The following is an 18452-nucleotide window of genomic DNA, read 5'->3' as shown; positions in this document are numbered from 1 at the left end:
GCCCGGGGCGATGCCGCATCGGGGCACYGCGACACGGGGCGTCCAGACCAGGACAGTCACATTACAACAACACTCCCAACAGGTGTTTTTACCTCCTGCTTTTCTTCAGTATATTACTTCTTTCCCATAGCAACACAGCCTTGACTTTTAAGAGCCAATAAATATTTATGCCCCCCAATTGTTCATGCGCTGCGCCTAAATTTTTACTGTGACCTTTCAGAGTTTTATTTCATTGCTTACATATGACACTGAGCAATCCAGTTTGTTATTGGGGCCTGTAGGAACACAGTAAGGCCCCTTCTCTCCGATGAGTGGCTTTGATCAAGTCAAAATAGTAATAATTCGAGCCTCGACTGGATGTAGGATATTCCCTATCAGGTCAACGTAGGTCTGTATGTGCACAGAAAGGAAACATTTCGCTCCAAGGGTATAATTTCACAGTTGTTATTTCCGGTCGCCAGCGTGCAGGTGTGAGTATTTAAGCATGGGCAAGTTAGTTTATTTATAAACAAATAAACCGTAAAGTGTTGCCCAAGCTGGCGGGGCCCTAAGTACTGCTGCAGGGCGAGCTGCCGTTCACAGCCCTTCGCCCCGCAAGAGGTTATGCCCATCGGTAATTCATTACCAGTGAATGCCACGGGGAACTCACAGCCCTTCACTACAAAGAGAAGGATTYGCAATAGTTTACCCCACGGATTATTCATTTTTAAGTGCTTTAGACTGCATCCAGCGGCCTAAGGGAAATCAGGATTTGCTTTCGAGCTTGTCCACCCRGAGATACCAGGTATAAAGCTAATGGTAGTCAGGTAGAGACATCACCCCAAAGCATGGGCAAAAACTCCACGGTAAACCCTCACATCTATTCGAGTGAAAGGTCTGATAGCTATGAAATTCGGACTACAGTTTCTCTCCACAGTTGTTTTACTCATGCTGAAAGTTTGTATTCTGCTAGTAATTGGCAGGTTTTGGCAGTTCACAGAATGCTTTGCAATCTATGAGATGTTCAGGAAAAGTGAAACCAGTGTACGCAGCATGGCCACACGTAATTGCTGAAAAAATAAAGGTCTTTCTAGTGGATGACAATATTCCAGAAAGGAACTGCCAAGAGTGGTGAGTTTTACAATGACTCACCTTGTCATATTGTCCTATTTTTAAAAAAATACAATCGAACAAGCAGAATAAGAATGAAAAATATTAAAAAGATCTAGCAAAACAGCTGTATAGAAAGCATTTTTCACAGTTGTTTTTAAATAGTTTTTATCAAACTTTACSTAAAAAGTGAAAAAATAGGACTTTCAAAGACAAAGACAGTATGTATTGCATTGCCGTTGTTTCCTGTGCATTTCACACTTGGGAAATTCATGTGACTGGTTTTAAGTATTTTTAATACTGTACCATTCAGAAGTGCTGATCAGAATTTGGTTCTCCAGTGTGCTAACACTGTAAAAACCTTTATGAGCCCACACTTCTACACAAACAGACTGTAGATCTCTAATACACAAAGGTTAAACATCTGTTTGAGMAATAAATTCTTCTGAAACAAGATCTACCAGATGGGAGTATCATTATGGTAGATTAGTTCCATTAAAATATCTAACTTACTTAGTCTCATTCCAAATATGAGTGGGAAAATTGTTCTTTCTCCAATATTTTGCTGTAAGTAAAAGTGAAAATTTACTAGTAATCACTGTTGTGTATCCATTTCCTTCTTTTTTCTTTAACTAGGCAAGATTCTATTAATTTATATACAACACAGTAGAAATAAATYTCAGTGGTGAAAGGACACACTATCCCTTTGAAACATCCAGCTTTACAAAGTAAGTCCACAGGTTGTTCTTTTGCCTTCTGTTGTGAGCTTAGCTACTCCTAGGTTTTATAACCCATTCAGCGTTCGGGTTGAGCTGGTACAGGTCCTTCATGTAGGTGTCATCATCAAGGCAGCGTTCTCCTAGTGAAGAGAAAGCGTGGTTCCATTAGTACCATAAATAAATAAACAGATTTCCAAAATTCTTGTCACAGTAGACGATTTATGTTTAATAGCTATGAAGAAAGCATAAAAGCTGGTCCATGAGGATGTGCTGTGAGAGATCTCCCATTCCCTGAGGGGCAGAGGGCCTCGTCTCCCGCACCTCCAGCTCTGCCCCACGGCCCCTCTCTCACTCCACGTCGCAAGCRTCAGCCTTAGGTGGCTGGTGGCCCCCTGAACTGGCCAGCCAGATGCTCCTGGCACACCCACGTCTCCGTGGGAGAGAAGCAGACAGCACCCGCCAGCTGGCCGGGCTCCCCRCTCAACTGCGCCCAGTCTCTCCAGGCTCTGCTTTCCTCCATCCCTCCTCCTCGCTTGTTCACAGGCCATTTTCCCTCCAGGCCGTTTATGCCAGGCCACCCCCAAGCTCCTGCCCTAGGTTTCCCTGTCCCTGCTGCTTAGCATGCTGAGGCGGGAGTGCTGGGGGCAGCAGCTCCTCAGGGCCTGTCCGGTAGTCCTGGCCTGCCGAGGGGCAGCGGCTCCTCAGGGCCTTGTCCCGTGTCGGCAGCGGCTCCTCAGGGCCTTGTCCGGCAGTGCTGGCCGCTCGGCAGGCCCGAGGTCCTGTGCAAGGTGCTGGGGCCCTGCAGCCTGCTGGCTTCTCAACACACATCTCCAGGCTGCAGCAGCCCGGCTAGGGGGCACGATCACGGCACTGCTCGAGACGCAGTTACGAGCCTAAGTCAAGGCACATGAGCCTGTTGAGGCTGCCCGCTCTTGGGCTCCCCTTACACGAGTCAGGCTGAACGTCAGAGTCAGTAGCAGAAAAGCTGCAAACAGCAAAAGTCACAATAAATAGCTTACTTAAACCTTCCAAGTAGGTTACAGTCAGGAAGTCGCTCTATGCATTTAAGAGTATTTGCTAGATTGATTAAGACTAGTATTTATAATAGTTCACTAAAGCTGAAGTTCAACAATAATCTATTCAGGGAGAGGAGGCTTCTAAAGTGTATCTAAAGGATATCTATTCTATACCATATGTAAAATATATGCTATCACAYAGCAATTGGCAGAAAATATATTTGCCAGCAGCAGCCTCTTTGCTCCAAGAGACACACACATCTTTTACGTAATTCTAGGTTGTTCCAGTTTCACTGGAATTCTGTTACAGACTTTTCTTCTACAATGTTAACACTTCTATACAACAATAATAAAAGAAAAACACTCGCTTCCTTTAAAAACATCGTACAAGGCTGGGAACACAAACTGCTTTAACAGGCATGGTAAATATTGCTTATGCAAATAAATACGTAATAAAATAATCTGGCATCCAAATATGTTACGGTTTTTGTTTGTTTTTGCCTTCAGACTTACTGAAARAAACTAAAAAAGAAAAAAATGTTATAGAGAAATAGAAAAGAGTTATTTCAGCTTAAGTCTTCTGGCTGAGATACCAAAACATTGGAATTAATTTAAAGTAGTGATTGGGTGCAGGGAAAAGTGCCAAAAGTAACAATTACCTACAGGATTAAAATTCAGTGTGCAGACGTACTGAACCTTCATGGGATTTTATAATTTCAGATAAACTTTAATAATCCACAGTTGGGACGGAAAAAAATGTAAATCCAATCAAATACTGTTTTCCATTTCTCTTTTTTTTTGTTGTTGTTTTTTTTTAATTTGCTCACCATGTGAAAGAAATTGTGATTAGAAACAGATTCCTAATGTAAAACTACTTCTACATWCATTAAAGAAAATTTCAGAACTGCATTCAAAATAACGCTTTGGCAGTAACCTTGCTGATCTACTCTTTGTTTTAATCAATGGTCACACAGAGGAAGAAAGATGAACAGTTGGAAAATTTCATCGCTAGAAGATTAGGTTCTTTCCATTTTAGCAGTGACTTCCCCATAGGAACTCGTAAAAAACACTCAAATGCAGAGCACAAAGGGGCTGCAAGTTCATTTATTATGCCCCAGTTGAAAGAGATGAATAAGATGAACTTCAGGCACCTTCCTTATCCAACTTTTCTGTGGTTCCTCACTGTACATACATATCAGGTTCACCTGTAAAAACTGCTGCCTTCCTCTAGCAGAGATAATGAGATATTACTGGCGACGATCACACCAGCTTCTCTTCTTCCCTATCCCCAAGCTAACCTTCTCTGTTGGCATCATCACTGGTTAACCATGGACATGAATAAAAATAGCTTAACCTCCCTCAAAAATTAGCTGGCAAAAAAAAATCATGTCAGGACTAGGCCCATCATCACATCTGAATTTTAACTGCTTCTTTCCCATTCAAATGTTTGCTAATTACCTGGAGAAAACAAAGAAACAAACAGAGAAGATATTCAGAATTCAGAAACCTCTCCACCTGTTTGTCTGGATGGGARCAGATGAAAAGCTATACTACCTGAATCTAGCTTTACCACAGTCAGCTAACGATAAATAGAAATACTTGGAAGGAGAATAAAAAAAAAAAAGAGGCAGATTYAAGCTTCAGACATTGCTCCAAAGAGCTCAGACCTGCAGATTAGGAAAAATAAAGCACTAAGTAAAAAAAAAATTCCTAGTTACATGCAGTCCCTTCTTCTTCCATRATGGCAATTTTTATTTCTGTCAGCTCGCTCTGGACTGATAGGCTGACATGTGAGCTTGAGGTAATATATGGACTGAAAGAGCACTCTGTTGACCCCCGGTAGTCTTTAAGGGGCAAATTCCCCTCCTGTTTATACCAGCATGCAACTGCAGGGAAGCCTGTGGACAAAGTGCCAAGGAACAGAAGAAGCTGTTCAGAAATCATTCTTACCAATATTTCCTCCTATTTCGTACAGAAAGACCTCTTCTCTCTTGAGTGTTTGGACGTTTCCACTGTTAGGCACAAAACAAAATGATTAACTAAACTGCCAGAGAGCGTGTACATCAACACTTAAGAACCACTTAAACACGTCCAAGAGAAGTTACAGTAGCTAAAATTGCCAGTGTACCAACACATCCCTTCATGTGTTTACTCCTTTACTGATAGAAAAGTGAGCAAGAATACCCTTGCACGCTAGTGCAAATGTACAGTCCAGCAACAGAAGAATGTAAGACAGACATGAAGAAACACAAGTTTTCAGAAAACAATTTCATCTTTATTAGCAAGTATCTGATCCTTATTTACTTTTTTTTTCCATTTTCACAATAAATGCTCCCCTCACCCAACTCATGTTTCTGAAATAGCCTCATAGTTAGGTAAGGGAAACCATATTCTTGCAACTAAAAGAAGGGGAAAATAGRTAGTGGAAGAATAAACCCCCCAATTACAAAARGATTTTATTTTTTCTCWCTGTTTAACTGTAGACATACATGCTCAAGTGTGTCAAGAAAATAACTTTTTGTCAGAAGTATTAAACTTCTGAAAACAGCATTTAGGAAGAAATTGTTCCTTGATCTCAACTAAAGTGCCACACTAGCACAAATAGATTTATGAAAATGTTAAGATGCACAATGCTGGTGTTAAATGTCATTTTGTATTAAAATCTATTCTGATTTCATATTTTTGCTCCTGTATACAAAGAAATAGATATTATATACAGGTAAGTAAACAGAAAGACTTAACTAATTATTTTGCTTTCTCAGTGGATTTGGATGACCCAATGCAGCTTTCCTTTTAAATCACTGCACATGCATGACATGTTCTCGCATTTATATTCCTATACCTAGACTGCTGTAATACATAAATGCAATTTTTACAAAATACTTTTTCTCTCTTCTTCATATATTTGATTCTTCAGCTTATTTTCTTGGTTAATTCTTCCCAGAAAAATAAGGAAAGTATTCTAGGCCCAATTAAACACACAGCAATTCATTTTCTTCTAAGGGTGCTCACATAATCCTGAAGGCCTCATTAGCTTGAGAAGATTAGGAACACTAATTCCTCAAGCATGTACTCCAGCAGGCTAAGTTTAACCCAAAAGTCCAGTGACCTCACCTTGATTCCAACTATTTCAAAACTTTTTTCCCTCACGTTATATATGAAAAGTCACTTATCCTGAAACGTTAGCAAAACAAGAACACGTTCGTACCTTTTCTGGCTGAGAAACCTGGCTACTATATCAGCGGCTTTCAGTTCTTCCGTCAGCTGTATTGCCATGGAAACTTTGGAAAGATGAGGCGCTTGCACCCGTATCACTCCCTGCGGAACATCAGCCTGCAAAGCAATAACGACACTGGAAGGAAGCTGCGAGCAGCTGCCTTTCAGGAGCTCCTCCAAATGCAGGAGGGAATAAGGAACTTCGTGTAAGGCTCTGCAAGCGTGCTTCACTGCCGCCTGCTTCACTGCAGAAACATCGTAACTGTGCAGTAATTTAGGAAATGACTTCARACCTTCTAATCTCTTCCTAATGGTAGAAAGAACTTTAGAACAAAGGTACAGTGGTGTTGAATTAGTTTTCAAAGATGTTACTGGTAACAAGAGTGATCGCTTCTATATTAAGAACCCACTGAAGTAATGCAGTGTATGAGACTGATGTGGACTTGTATGCCTGAAACCCTGTCAGCTGAGCATCCTGCCCTCCCTTCTCTCTTCTCAAAAGTCCTTCCAGTTTCATTTCACCTGAACTGGGTACCAGAAAGAAATCACAACATATTCATGGGTCAGTCTTAAGTGATTCCTCCTTTCAAACACCATTTCCTTTTAAAACACAGATACTCACTAGTGCAGCTTTTCATCCTCATTTCTTATTCTCCAGAATATATTCAGCTAGTCAAACAGCAGGTCTGACTACATAATGGATTTGTATTTTATTTCAATCCAGAAACCCCTGATGATGAATATCAATCATATTAGTTATAGAGAAGGAGGGCTCTGAAGAACTGTTTTTTTCTGTTCAACTTGCAGTACATGACATTTGAAGACAAAAAAGGCATAACTTATTTGTGAATAAAGTCCTAATTTCTGTTCCTGCAAATCTTAAGATAATTTTTCTATTCATATTACACTACCATTTACCCAGATGTACTCATTTTGATAGGCAAAGAAATGTAAAAATACCAGTAGTCAAGGCTGATTATGACAGTTCATTCTCCCCCTCCTCCATTAACTGCAATTGTAAAGCTGAACATTCATTCTTCCATAATCAATGAACAAATTTGGGCACCAGTGAGTCCAGAATAGCTCTTCTGAAGCCATTCAAGTTAAACTAATATAGAACAAGTATAAATGTGATCGGAATCAAAAGCACAGTTTCCTGAGGAAACTAAAGGCCCGTTATTGAATCAGCAAATTGAGCATTTGCTTCATAATCATCATGGAATCAAAGACTTGCAAGGCTGCAATGGATCTCAGAAAGTGAAAATGTATCCCTAAATTTGTCTAATGTGATCTTTAAAGCCACCACCTATGGAAACAAATGTCTGTAGCCCCTGCTATAAAGTTAACTCCCACCTAAACCTGTTTTGCTTCCTTCCAACCTGCTGACATCACACCTTCTGGCAACAAGAAGGGTAACTTTGAAGGGGGGAAACAGATATTTGCACACATGTCTAACAGGTCCTTTATCAGGTGCAGCAGGGTAAATTCAAATCGGCTTTTATGTTAATTTTCAATTCTGTATCATTTTGTCTCAGCTAATATTAATGGAGATATTACAAATACAAGCCAAACACCTAGAAAGGGAGTGACAAAACACTGAAAAGTGAGGTCACAGAATGGAGACATTGGAAGGGACCTCTAGAGATCATCTAGTCCAACCCCCCTGCTCCAGCAGGGACACCCAGAGCACGGGGCACAGGGYGGCATCCAGGTGGGTTTTGAAGACCTCCAGAGAAGGAGACTCCACAACCTCCTTGTGCAGCCTGTTCCAGGGATCTGCCACCCTCACAGGAAAGAAGTTCTTCCTCATATGGAAGAACTTGTCTTTGTCCTATCACAGGCCACCAATGAGAAAAGTTTGGCCCCCTCCTCTCTACATTCTCCCCTCAGCTACTTACACATATAGATCAGATCCTCTTAATCTTTTCTTCTCCAGGCTAAACAGGCCCAACTCACTCAGTCTCTCCTCATATGAGAGATGTCTCAGTCCCTTAATCATCTTTGTTGCCCCCCTCTCTAGAAGCTCCACGTCCCTCTTGTCCTGGGGAGCCCAGACCTGCCCCCAATGCTCCAGGTGCGGCCTCACCAGAGTTGAGGAGAGGGGCAGGATCCCCTCCCTTGACCTGCTGGCAATATCCTCCTGATGCAGCCAGGATCCCATTGGCCTTGCTGGCCACGAGGGCACCTAACCTGGTCAGTAAAATGTCACTTAAGTACCCCTCCTGCCTCCCAAGTGCTCTCCAGATGAGGCTTGCAACAYTGAATCCATCTAGTTTGGAAGAACTAGCTATACAACTATACAAGGGAGAAACAACTTAGCAGGTAGCAATTGGTAAATCATCTGGGACTACAGTGGATCCCAAATTTAGCAGAAGTCAGCAACGTTATCCTGTGAAAATGCAAACAGGTTAGACAAACAATAGCGAGAGGACATGGTGGTTCCTCTGTCCTGTATGAGATACACGCGGTAGCACCGCGTTGCACCGCTAACCAGGTTCCTCCTGGACTAGGGCTACCAAAAAGCACTGCTGCTAATTTTCTTTCCAGAAAATCTCCTGAGATTTCTAAAGCKTGAAGAAAATCCCAGAATAGTTACTTTACATTTGGGCAAGAGTGTATTACTTGAGACCTCAACTGTAATTCTCTGGTGGATTAAGAAGCCATAAAAGACCAAACTGAATTATCAAAAGAAAATATAACTCCTTTTGTTTAAAGCTGCAACATCATTTGACTATTTCAGCAGATTCTAGTGTTATTTCTACATTGAACAGGTGATGGCAGCATTCTTTTAAGTGTCAGCTCATCACAGCAGCTGAACTGTTTGCAGAGAGTCCTCTTATTACACAATACAAAAGCAATTCCATCAGTGTTAAAAAGTTTTATTTTAAAATTTTAGATAAGCTGTGATTCTCTGCGTGGATTCCTTCAACTATATTCTTATAAACAGACAGATATGAAAATAAGATAAAATGATGTCTGAGGAATTAAGCCATATACAACATTTAGAGATATGTCAAATATTACACAGAAAATGAGTTAAGAACACTGAAAAAGAGGCTGCAGCAGATACTGGCTTCAATGGTAATATGAAGGATCCAGCTTTTTGCACACTCCAGCACTAATCTTCTTGTGAAATGGTAGAGATTCAATTCTGCATTAGCCATGTAAAATACTGTTTTCAATACTTTGGAAATACATACTGTAAGATGCTAATRAACATTCTCCACCACATAAATTCTTCACTATGGGAATAAATCTGTGTATTTTTATGGCTACTGCATAGAAAGGCTTTAAATATGCACATGAATCAAGTTAAAAAATACATAATCACTGGTCCCTCAAACAGGTACTATCTTTTTTTATCTCTTTTTTAAAATTCAGACATGAAATGGGCACTTAAAAATTACCAGCAAGTTACCAAGCACACCTTTAAAAACTGTGGGTATACTTCAAATTTATTTCCTGACTCTTTAAGAGAAAGCTACCCCCAAAAGCTTCAACCTGCACAAAATATGACCATCTATTGTTTAAAAAAAAAAAAAAAAAGTAAAAAAAAAGATATACTTGTAAGAGTAAATGTTGCAGACTGGTGGGATATTACAAAATATTCATATTCCCTATTCTGGCTTAACAGCTTTAATACTTTACTATACATACACAAAGAAAAAAAGACAACTCAGGCTAGTGTATTTTGTACAAGCAACCACAAGATGTCTCTAACTCACCAGATTCTTGAAAATATCTTCAAATCACAATATTGTATTTTCACATAATTTAAATCTGATTTGTGTTCATTATGTTATGAGGATACAGGTGCATATCAGATGCATTGCCAAAGATGCATTGTCAGAAAGGAAGAATGAATATAAGAGACTACAGTGTAYAGGCCACCAAAACTAAACTAAAAAATTGTAAATATTTACTTAATTGAAATGACAAATAGTAATTGCTAGGTACATGAGATAACTTTTCTGAAAAGTTCCCATGTCAGGGGAAACCATTCAAATAAAAAATTCTAACACATAAGAAAAAAGAAGTTTCCATTGGAATTTCCATTTCCACTCCAAAGTGGAGTTTTCCATTTTAAAGAACATGTGAACAATGTTAGATTGAAGCATCTGCCTACCTACCACTGAAGGCTCTGCTAGAAGTCAGTTACTTAACAAAGAGATACTGTAGTTTGTATTTAGAGAGATAACATGCGAGTGCACACACAGACAGGAGCTGCCTAATATGTGAATTTATCGTTTTCTGAATGTTTCTCATTCGTTGTGTGTKCCCCAGCACGCTCCTCTTTACACGGAATACTTCAAGGCTCCCTGGGGCAGAGCTCAATGCTGAGGGAACTCCCGTAGGAGAAAGGCTTACCTGCTAGCTTYGGTTTTTATGACTCTTAAATATCAAACATTGAAATCTAGTAGCAAATAAACACACAGTGTATTATGAATTCCACTGGGCAACAATGCACGGAAACCCAAGGGCAGTGACCGTGTTGTCACAACACTATCCCCTTATACTAATACAGAACTTCAAGTAATTTTGCTTCAGATGTCTGAAACTGTGGTGATTTCATGTGACTCAAACTATCTATGGGATACTGTTTTTCAGAATACTAATGTTTTGCAAAATCTGTGTAATTAATAAATAAATAAATATGGTAATCAACCAGCCAACTCATCCTCAAAAATGTTTCTTGCAGGGAACCAGGTAGGCCATACTAATCTACTACTTACTTAAATTCCCACTTAAACAAGTGTTAAAATAATCCTCTCAGCAGTATCTACCTCGCTATATCCATTGCTTTCAACAGATATGAGAGTCTTAATAACACAGCTTTTATCAGGTGTATCTTTTCTTACATCATTAGTGGTCTTGTCTTGCTTCTCATGCTTTTCCCGATCATATGCCATCTTTTTCAGAAGTTTCTTCATAGYTTTGTCCTTTTTCTCCTTCTTTTGGCTTTCAGTGTTCTGTTTTCTCACTTGGTTAACAATAAACTTAGGAATCTAGAGGAACACAGGCAGTAAGGATGAATAACTGCACCACTTCCTTAACTTCAGAATTTATATAAATTGACAGATTATCAAGCAGAGCTAGAGAAATAATACCTATTTCCTGTAATGATTAAAGACTCAAATAATGTAAGGCTATAAAAACACTTTAGAAAACCCGCACTTGTTGATTTTCCACACCATAGAGTAAGCTMTCAATGAATTAGAGCTGGAATCATGTCTTTATAGAGAGTTTTTACTTTCCTCAGCCAGAAACCTTCATTCAGCACAGTCTGTGTGATGCTGATAATATTCCTTGCATGAAAATGTCTGGATTGGTTCAAGTTGCTGATGAACAACAAAGCCTGAAGTTCTCCAGCCTCTGCGAGAGCCTGCTTATGACCACGGCTCAACTTCGTGTTTTATGAAGACATGTTTTAACATTTCTTATATAACTAACACAGCCCATCTCCTGCAAGATTCCTTTCTTTTTTATTCTTTTTTCCACGTAGAAAGGAATAAAGTCCTCATAAAGAAATGCACAGTGATAGGCCAATCACAACTATCCCCCAAGGACTTTCTTCTGAATTCACACATTACATACACACAATATTAACATTCTAACCACCACCACCAATTCCACTGTAACATGTAAGGATTATATTTCACTCCCTTAAAGAGTTATCTGTGAGCAAAAATTCAGCAAGGTGAGGCTKTTCCTTCTCTATTTTACAGAAATAACTTCACAGTTCACATTACTACTTTGTTCAGATGCCTTGCTTGTGAAGGTTATGATTTTGCCCGCCCTAAAGCATACTTACTGTCCAGAGAAGCTTCTGGTACTGAATCATAAAGCGCATGACGTTTGCTGTTCCAGCTGCCATAACAAACTCGCTTTGTTCAACAGACTTGGAGCCAAACCCATGAAATGTGAAAAGGTTTGGGGCCATCACCATTGCAACGTTCTTCAGCGTCATTTTGTTTTTGTCTCGATGATCAATTACCCTTTGGAGGAATTCAAGCAGTACCTGAAAGAGGCGCAGAATTCCAACCTCATTTCTACACACRCAAAAGTTGGAGTGAAACATTGTATGATACACCCTCCAAAAAGCCTCTTTATGCCTAATAAAACTATTTTGAAGGCAATCAGTAGTGGGAAGTATGGTTATACTTAGTCAGAAGGCTGTAATGCAAGCTTTTGTTCCTTTAACTAATGAAGGAAATCATTCTAGTTAGTTTTGTGGATAACATTTCAGGAACGCTCAAGTGACTCTAAAGCCCTGCAGAGTGTGAGTTTCAGAAGACTTGTTATTTTGGAGCACAGGGGGGTACCCCAAAGCTGCTTCTGGAAGCATGACCATTGGCTTCTCTTCAACTGCAGGTGAACACAGGAACGGCAGCTGTCCTGCTTTCCATGGGGCTGGCTCAGCCGTGCAGGGAACTCGTGCAAAGCACTGAATTATGAATGACAGGAAGCCCGTTAGAAACCCTCAGTCTTCAACTAATTCACTCCCTGTTATTTACAACTCAACTCCAGAGCCCTCCTGAGGGCTTCCACGCAGTAAATACRTTTCAAAAGGAAGGCATGTTTAAATAGTAAGAACTAATGGGATTTTTGCCCAGAATAGAAAGCATCCAAGAACCTCTGCATCCTACACAAATCCTGCAAATTTATTTTTGTTTGGAGCAATTTTAATAGGAGGCATGTTCCGAGAGAAAATGAATAGCTTTGACACATGAGCACAAGGCCAGCCTGGAAGACTCCACGTAATGGGCTGCAAATATCAGGAGGAAGTGTACGTTTCTAGCTTAATGAGGGTTGAAACAAACAGCACATACAAAAGCTGGCAACCAAAACAAAGAGCCCAACCCATTCATTAAAAGCCAAGTCTCATCCATAGTATTCTAATACTGTTCCTTTTTCCATTGAAATAATCAGCGACTGCTCATGCAAAAAAAGGAAACAAACTTTTAATAGAATAGGTCACTCACTGAGAGATTATTATTGCAATCTCTTGGAAAATTTTCAAGTCTCCATCTAAAGAGTCATTTGGGTGTTTGGAACTAGGCTCCTAAATATTTTTTGTAGTTCTGTGAAATATGAAAACATTAAAAAAAAACACAAGTTTCAACATTAACTTTGAAATAAAAAAAAAATGTTTCTCACATCATTTGGAATGTTAGAAGATAACAGCATTCATTACAGTGAATTCAGGAGAAATCACCAAAATTTTCTTATTTGTACAAGCAAAAAATTATAAAAACACTATTAGCAATTCTAACCTTCAGGGTGTCTCTGTTTGCTTCAGGTAGAAGGAGAACCAAAAGATTCAAGGCTTGTAGCTGCTGCTTCTTCGTTGGAAGGTCTGCCAATGAAGCACACATTAACCTCAGTATTTTAGCCCCGTCACTTCTCTTGAAAAAAATACGACTTCTAAGAGGAATTCTCTGGTAAAACACTGAATGCAGGTGCAAAGCTAAGTGTCACTGTGTGGCAACGACCGGAGACGTTTTCCTCCTGATACTCCTTTCCAGATGTTCTCTGATGATTCAGCTGCTCTATGACTCAGTCTTCTGGCAATACTTTTCAGCTACAAATCACCTACCATCTGCACAAAACTAAAGGCCTGTAGGGCACGCTCAAGGCCACCTTAGGACATATCTTAGAGCAATGAGTGTCATGCCAAAGCTGGCAAGCTTCARTTAGAGAAGAGTGCTGTGCTCAGTGGTGCATCGTTCACCCAAAAGGCAAGACAAGTACATTTCTACATTCCTGCACCTCCTAAAAGGATTCCTAAGTCCTTGCCCTTCCCATGCCCTCCTTCAGAGGATGCGGTCGGTCAAGTGTTCTCCGAGGATTCCTAATAAATCAGGCCATACATAAAACAAATTATGAAGGAGGTATCTGCACGTGGCATAGTTTTATCGCATTAATGCAAAATTCAACACGGCTGCTTTGGTGCATTCTGCTGGAATTCCTACTGACCTGCTACTTCAAGCACATTTCATTCAGCTCAGATTAGGAGAAAGGACAAAAAAAAWTCACCATCTATTAAATTAAAAGAAAACAGATATGCTTGCTCACCATTTTCTACTATAATAAAAATTAAAGGTCTGAAAAAATGAATGGTGAATTATATAGTCATTTCAGCATGTGCAGCAGAGATAACAGTGTATCCACCTGGTTAGAAAAACATATATTAAAAGAAGGGATTAAATTTAGTTGCAAAGCACCATGTCACAATGGTCAAAAAGCAATTAAAATTGATAACTTCAATTGAGTTTTTCTGCCGTTCATTTAAATAATGGTTTTTTTAATTGCATTTACCTAAGTCTAACCATCTAGTTTAATCACAGCATCAGGAAATATACTGACACAGGTGGCCTTTTTCCTGCTACATCTCATGTCACTACAGTTAAACTGCAAGTCAGGCAGACAACGTGGACAATGGGATTGGGAAGCACGGAGCTATGAGGCATTTTGTCTGTTCCGTCTCAAATCCTTTGAGGCAAAACACATAAAATCCTTTTACATAAAGAGTATTTTTGATCCTGGCACCCRAATATGTTCTGGGTAGGTAAAACCACCTTAGCTTTTGGACAGCTCAGCAGCAGCAAGCRGAACCAGCACTGGTTCCAGTCAGCATCTGGTAAGTACAACAAGCTTTGGGAGATGTTAGTAGCCAGCATCATTTAAAAGCACTCCAGCCTGCTGCAACTTGCTTTACCTTTAACCAAAATTTCGTAACACATTCAAGCACCCATCCTCTACTCTAGCTTAATAGTATGTGTTCTTCAAAAGCAGTTCCCAACCTGGAGAGTAAAACAGTGCAACCTTTTTAAGAGCATCCATCTGTCTGTCCTTTGGTATGTCTGTCCTTCGGTATGTCCTTTCTGTGCTCCTTAGAAATAAGACATCAGTTTGCCCACGAACTACAGGAATAGATTTTATCTTAAATCAACACACTTGTGCTGGCTGGGAAATTAATATATGTGGATCCTCATTCCTGACTTCATTATCACCAAATCATTCTCCTTGTATTACAACTGATGTGTTTGCTGTCTGGTGACCAGCTGGCACCGAGGACATTTTCACAGTAGTTTGCTGATCCTCAAGGGATTAGAGATGACCAAGAGTTCTGACTTTTCTGCTGTAACTTTACCTTTTGCAAATGCATAAAACACCCTCCATAAAATACCCTMAGTGGTATGAATTACCATTTGTCACATTTCCTATAATTTGAACCAAATAATTGGTTCAAAATTGAAAACTGACAACATCTGAACATATAAATAGTTCCTTTATAATACTATACCTTCTAGATACTATTAAATACATCTGAGCACAGGGTGACATTATGTGCTATTTAATGCACAAACTACTAAAATACCTGCTTTGTGATAAATACTATTTGTATGTCAGCAAAATTACACTTGTCTTTTCTCAGGTGAAGCGATAAGGCTGCTATCCAGTTTGTTTCCTGGGTAAACATGTTATTAGTGGAAATGCTGCTAGGCCAACACTTCTCTGCACCCAGCACACTTATGGTCTTCCTTCTGCACAACTGAGATGGACTCACTCTGCACATCTTGGAAAGCTTTGAGATACTCCACAGTGAGAAGTGGCTGGGGCAGCTCTCGGATGAAGAGTTTCAGAAGACTCGCCGCGTCGTGCTGCTTTACATTCTCCCAGTTGAAAGTCCCTTCATAAAATTTTGCTTCCAGTTCTTGGCAAAGACTCTGAAAAGCAACAAGCAGAGAGCACTGATAACACTTGGCTGCTGGGAGTTTTACATGATACAAAGAAAAAAAAAAAAAAAAGACATCCGAAACAGCACTTAACTCCAGCTACCACTGATCTTCTGATCTTTTGCAACAAAAAGCTAAATTGAAGATCAGGAGCAAACAAASAGTAACAGGCATCAGATTGCCAAATCACAGAGGAAGAAATCCTGTGCCTTGGGGCCATATGGAAAATTCTGCAAGAGCCAGATACCCCAGGCATTCGCATAAGGGCTACGGGCTCCTCCTCCCCACAAATATTAAGATGTGGCTCTTACTTCTCAGCAGTTGTGAAGCTGCCTACCAGAAGTGTTACTCTAACGTGTGTGCTTTTCATAAACAAACATGGCAAGCATGCATGCTCACACTTCGTTTCCTAGCAAAACACAGGCGAGGTTTGATCTCTTTTTAAAACACAAGAGTGGGATTTTGGGTGACTGTGGGATTTTGGGTGACTTTGAGATTTTGGGTGCTTGCACCACTGGGTGCCTTGTCACCTGGAGGGAACCTCATGCCTCCGGACACAGCGATTTCCAACACACCCTCTGCAGAWGGGGCCGTGCTGCCAGCCCAGAGGCCGAGCCCTCGCTGCAGCTCCCTTCTTTTTGCTTCAGTTCCTCTGAGCAGAGAGCGAGCACAGAAACACTATCTGGCTTTGCACAGTGCGTGACACAAAATGATTTACCATGGGAAAATTTGGCTTTGGTTATTTATCTGGACAGGAAGTGCACGCTGGATAAAGAACACTAATAAAAAAAACAGTATTTTTTTTGTTAAATTTAATTTTGCACAAATGGAAAACTGATCTGTGCTTTTGAAAGAAAATAGACACTTAAGATTAAGTGTTGCAGACTGAAATAAAAGTTGGCTTTTGTCAGTGGTCCTCCAGAGAGATCTTCCAYCTCCACTGATTACACGGAGGCTCACAGGCTCTAAGATCCTAACTCAGATGCCTAAAGTCAAGTCGTGCGATTTCCTGCTGATCAAGAAAAACAAACTTGAGAAATACATATGAAAAATCCCCCTTACAGTATCTCTCTCTAGCTTCTCCATCTGCGTTCAAACAAATCACTGGGGCAAATGTATTAAACAACTAGATAAAATATTTCTTCTCAGTGGCAAGAGGAAAACATCAGCTATGCATTCTAATAGACTAACATTTAAATTTTAAAATAAATACACATATGTAGAGGTGTTATAGATATGAACAGCATTTTTAAGAAGTTATTCTGAAATCTGTAAAAAAGATAACAAAATATTTTCTGGAGGTTATCCCTTCTGGTAAAATTACTGAAGAAGGAAAATATTTTCTTTTTGTGTAGGAGAAAAAAGTTCAAGAAAATTTGAGAAAAAATTGACAGAAAACATCAATCTTAATATTATGTGATTTTCTATGAAGTTTTTTATTAAAATGAGTAAGTGAACTTAACATCTTAGCTAACAAAGCAATTGCATAATTCAAAGAAGCTCCTTCAAATAAATCGGCAAAAAACAATAAAAGCCAACCAGTGAGTGATCTCTTGCCTGGAAAATCGCATTAAACAAATCAAATTCAAGAATAAACAAAGCAACAAAACGATTCCAGTGTGCAGAACTGACRAGAAGTGAAAAGTAGAGAATGGAGGAAAACTGCAGCGAAAGCTCTTAGTGACTGGTGCAGAAACAAAGGCAGTTGCCACAATCTCCCTTTCTTTCAGTCCCTTCTAAGGAGGCAGCTGCTGGACGAAGCTCTGCGCGACCGACGCTGGCAGGCGGCCTCGCACAGCTGGACCCACTTAGAGGCTCTTTCCATTCACAACCTCGGGCCGGGTTCGGAGCATCTTTTGATCGCGTTGACTGGGTGCGAATCCTGCTGTGGGCCCGGCCCGCTGCAGGCAGGCCAAGAGCGGGAAGCCGGGCCTGGCTCTGCTCCGTGTCCCTGTGGGCCCAGGGTGGCCTAGCAGGCCTGGCCTGAGCCTGCTAGGCCTCCRGCTCACCCTGCTCTTCAGAAAAACACACGTGAGAGGCCCCTCCGTGCGGGCGAGTGGCTTTGTCCTGCAATGCAGGTTAGGTCTGGCTATTAATATAAGCTCACGGGGCCACAGAAGAGCTTCCCGAGAGGCAGAAATATTATGCATGAGCTGCTGGTTCAGGGGAAAAAAAAAAAAAAAAAAACAAGAGGCTGGAAAGCTGGTGCCAAGAATTAATGAGGTTTTGGCACAACTGAATTTAAAGCATAGCCTTGACTCAGCTTCAAACTTGAACTCCAGTCATCTTCTTAAAACTACCCTGAATGAAATCATCAGCTTCCTGGCTAATGTAACCCAGTTTTCTTTGCAAAGACATTCTGCTTTTGGGGTTTAAAGAGTTGAATAACAACCTGGCATTAGAATATATTTCCCAGACCAATCTCAAGGCAGCAAGCTCAGATAAGCCTCAGTGGCGCTGCCAGTCTGTGCAGTATTTTACCTTTACTCTGGTTGCAACTCCGGGTATTCTAAGCAGTCCTTCTGTTTCCAGTGTTGCCTCTTCTATCTGGGAAATCAGCTGTCAAAACAAACCAAACTGCATGAAAAAAAGAGGCTAATTAAAAATTAGTGACRGTTCTAATATAGTGCAGCCTTTATATATGCCTGGGTGGGCATACACATGTAAACACA

General features: G+C 40.3%; 1 protein-coding gene across 2 annotated transcripts in view; it reads right to left on the bottom strand.

The window, feature by feature from the left end:
- Nucleotides 1-1280: 1280 nt before the first annotated feature.
- Nucleotides 1281-18452, bottom strand: part of ARHGAP18 (Rho GTPase activating protein 18) — an 84107-nt gene continuing 66935 nt past the window's right edge. For both annotated transcript variants that reach the window (XM_026039261.1, XM_026039262.1), the window contains exons 8-15: nt 18262-18339; nt 15612-15771; nt 13315-13397; nt 11853-12059; nt 10900-11046; nt 6033-6157; nt 4775-4836; nt 1281-1948 (exon numbers count right to left, since the gene is read on the bottom strand). In XM_026039261.1, coding sequence (XP_025895046.1) covers nt 1857-1948; nt 4775-4836; nt 6033-6157; nt 10900-11046; nt 11853-12059; nt 13315-13397; nt 15612-15771; nt 18262-18339 — 954 coding nt within the window. In that variant the 3' untranslated portion in view covers nt 1281-1856. The remainder of the gene's footprint in view (nt 1949-4774; nt 4837-6032; nt 6158-10899; nt 11047-11852; nt 12060-13314; nt 13398-15611; nt 15772-18261; nt 18340-18452) is intronic.

The sequence above is a fragment of the Nothoprocta perdicaria genome, unplaced genomic scaffold (assembly GCF_003342845.1).
Source record: "Nothoprocta perdicaria isolate Ctin4 unplaced genomic scaffold, notPer1 scaffold_226, whole genome shotgun sequence".
Taxonomy (NCBI): Eukaryota; Metazoa; Chordata; class Aves; order Tinamiformes; family Tinamidae; genus Nothoprocta; species Nothoprocta perdicaria.
Note: the sequence above shows the minus strand (reverse complement) of the source record. Positions and strands in the feature narration are given on the sequence as shown.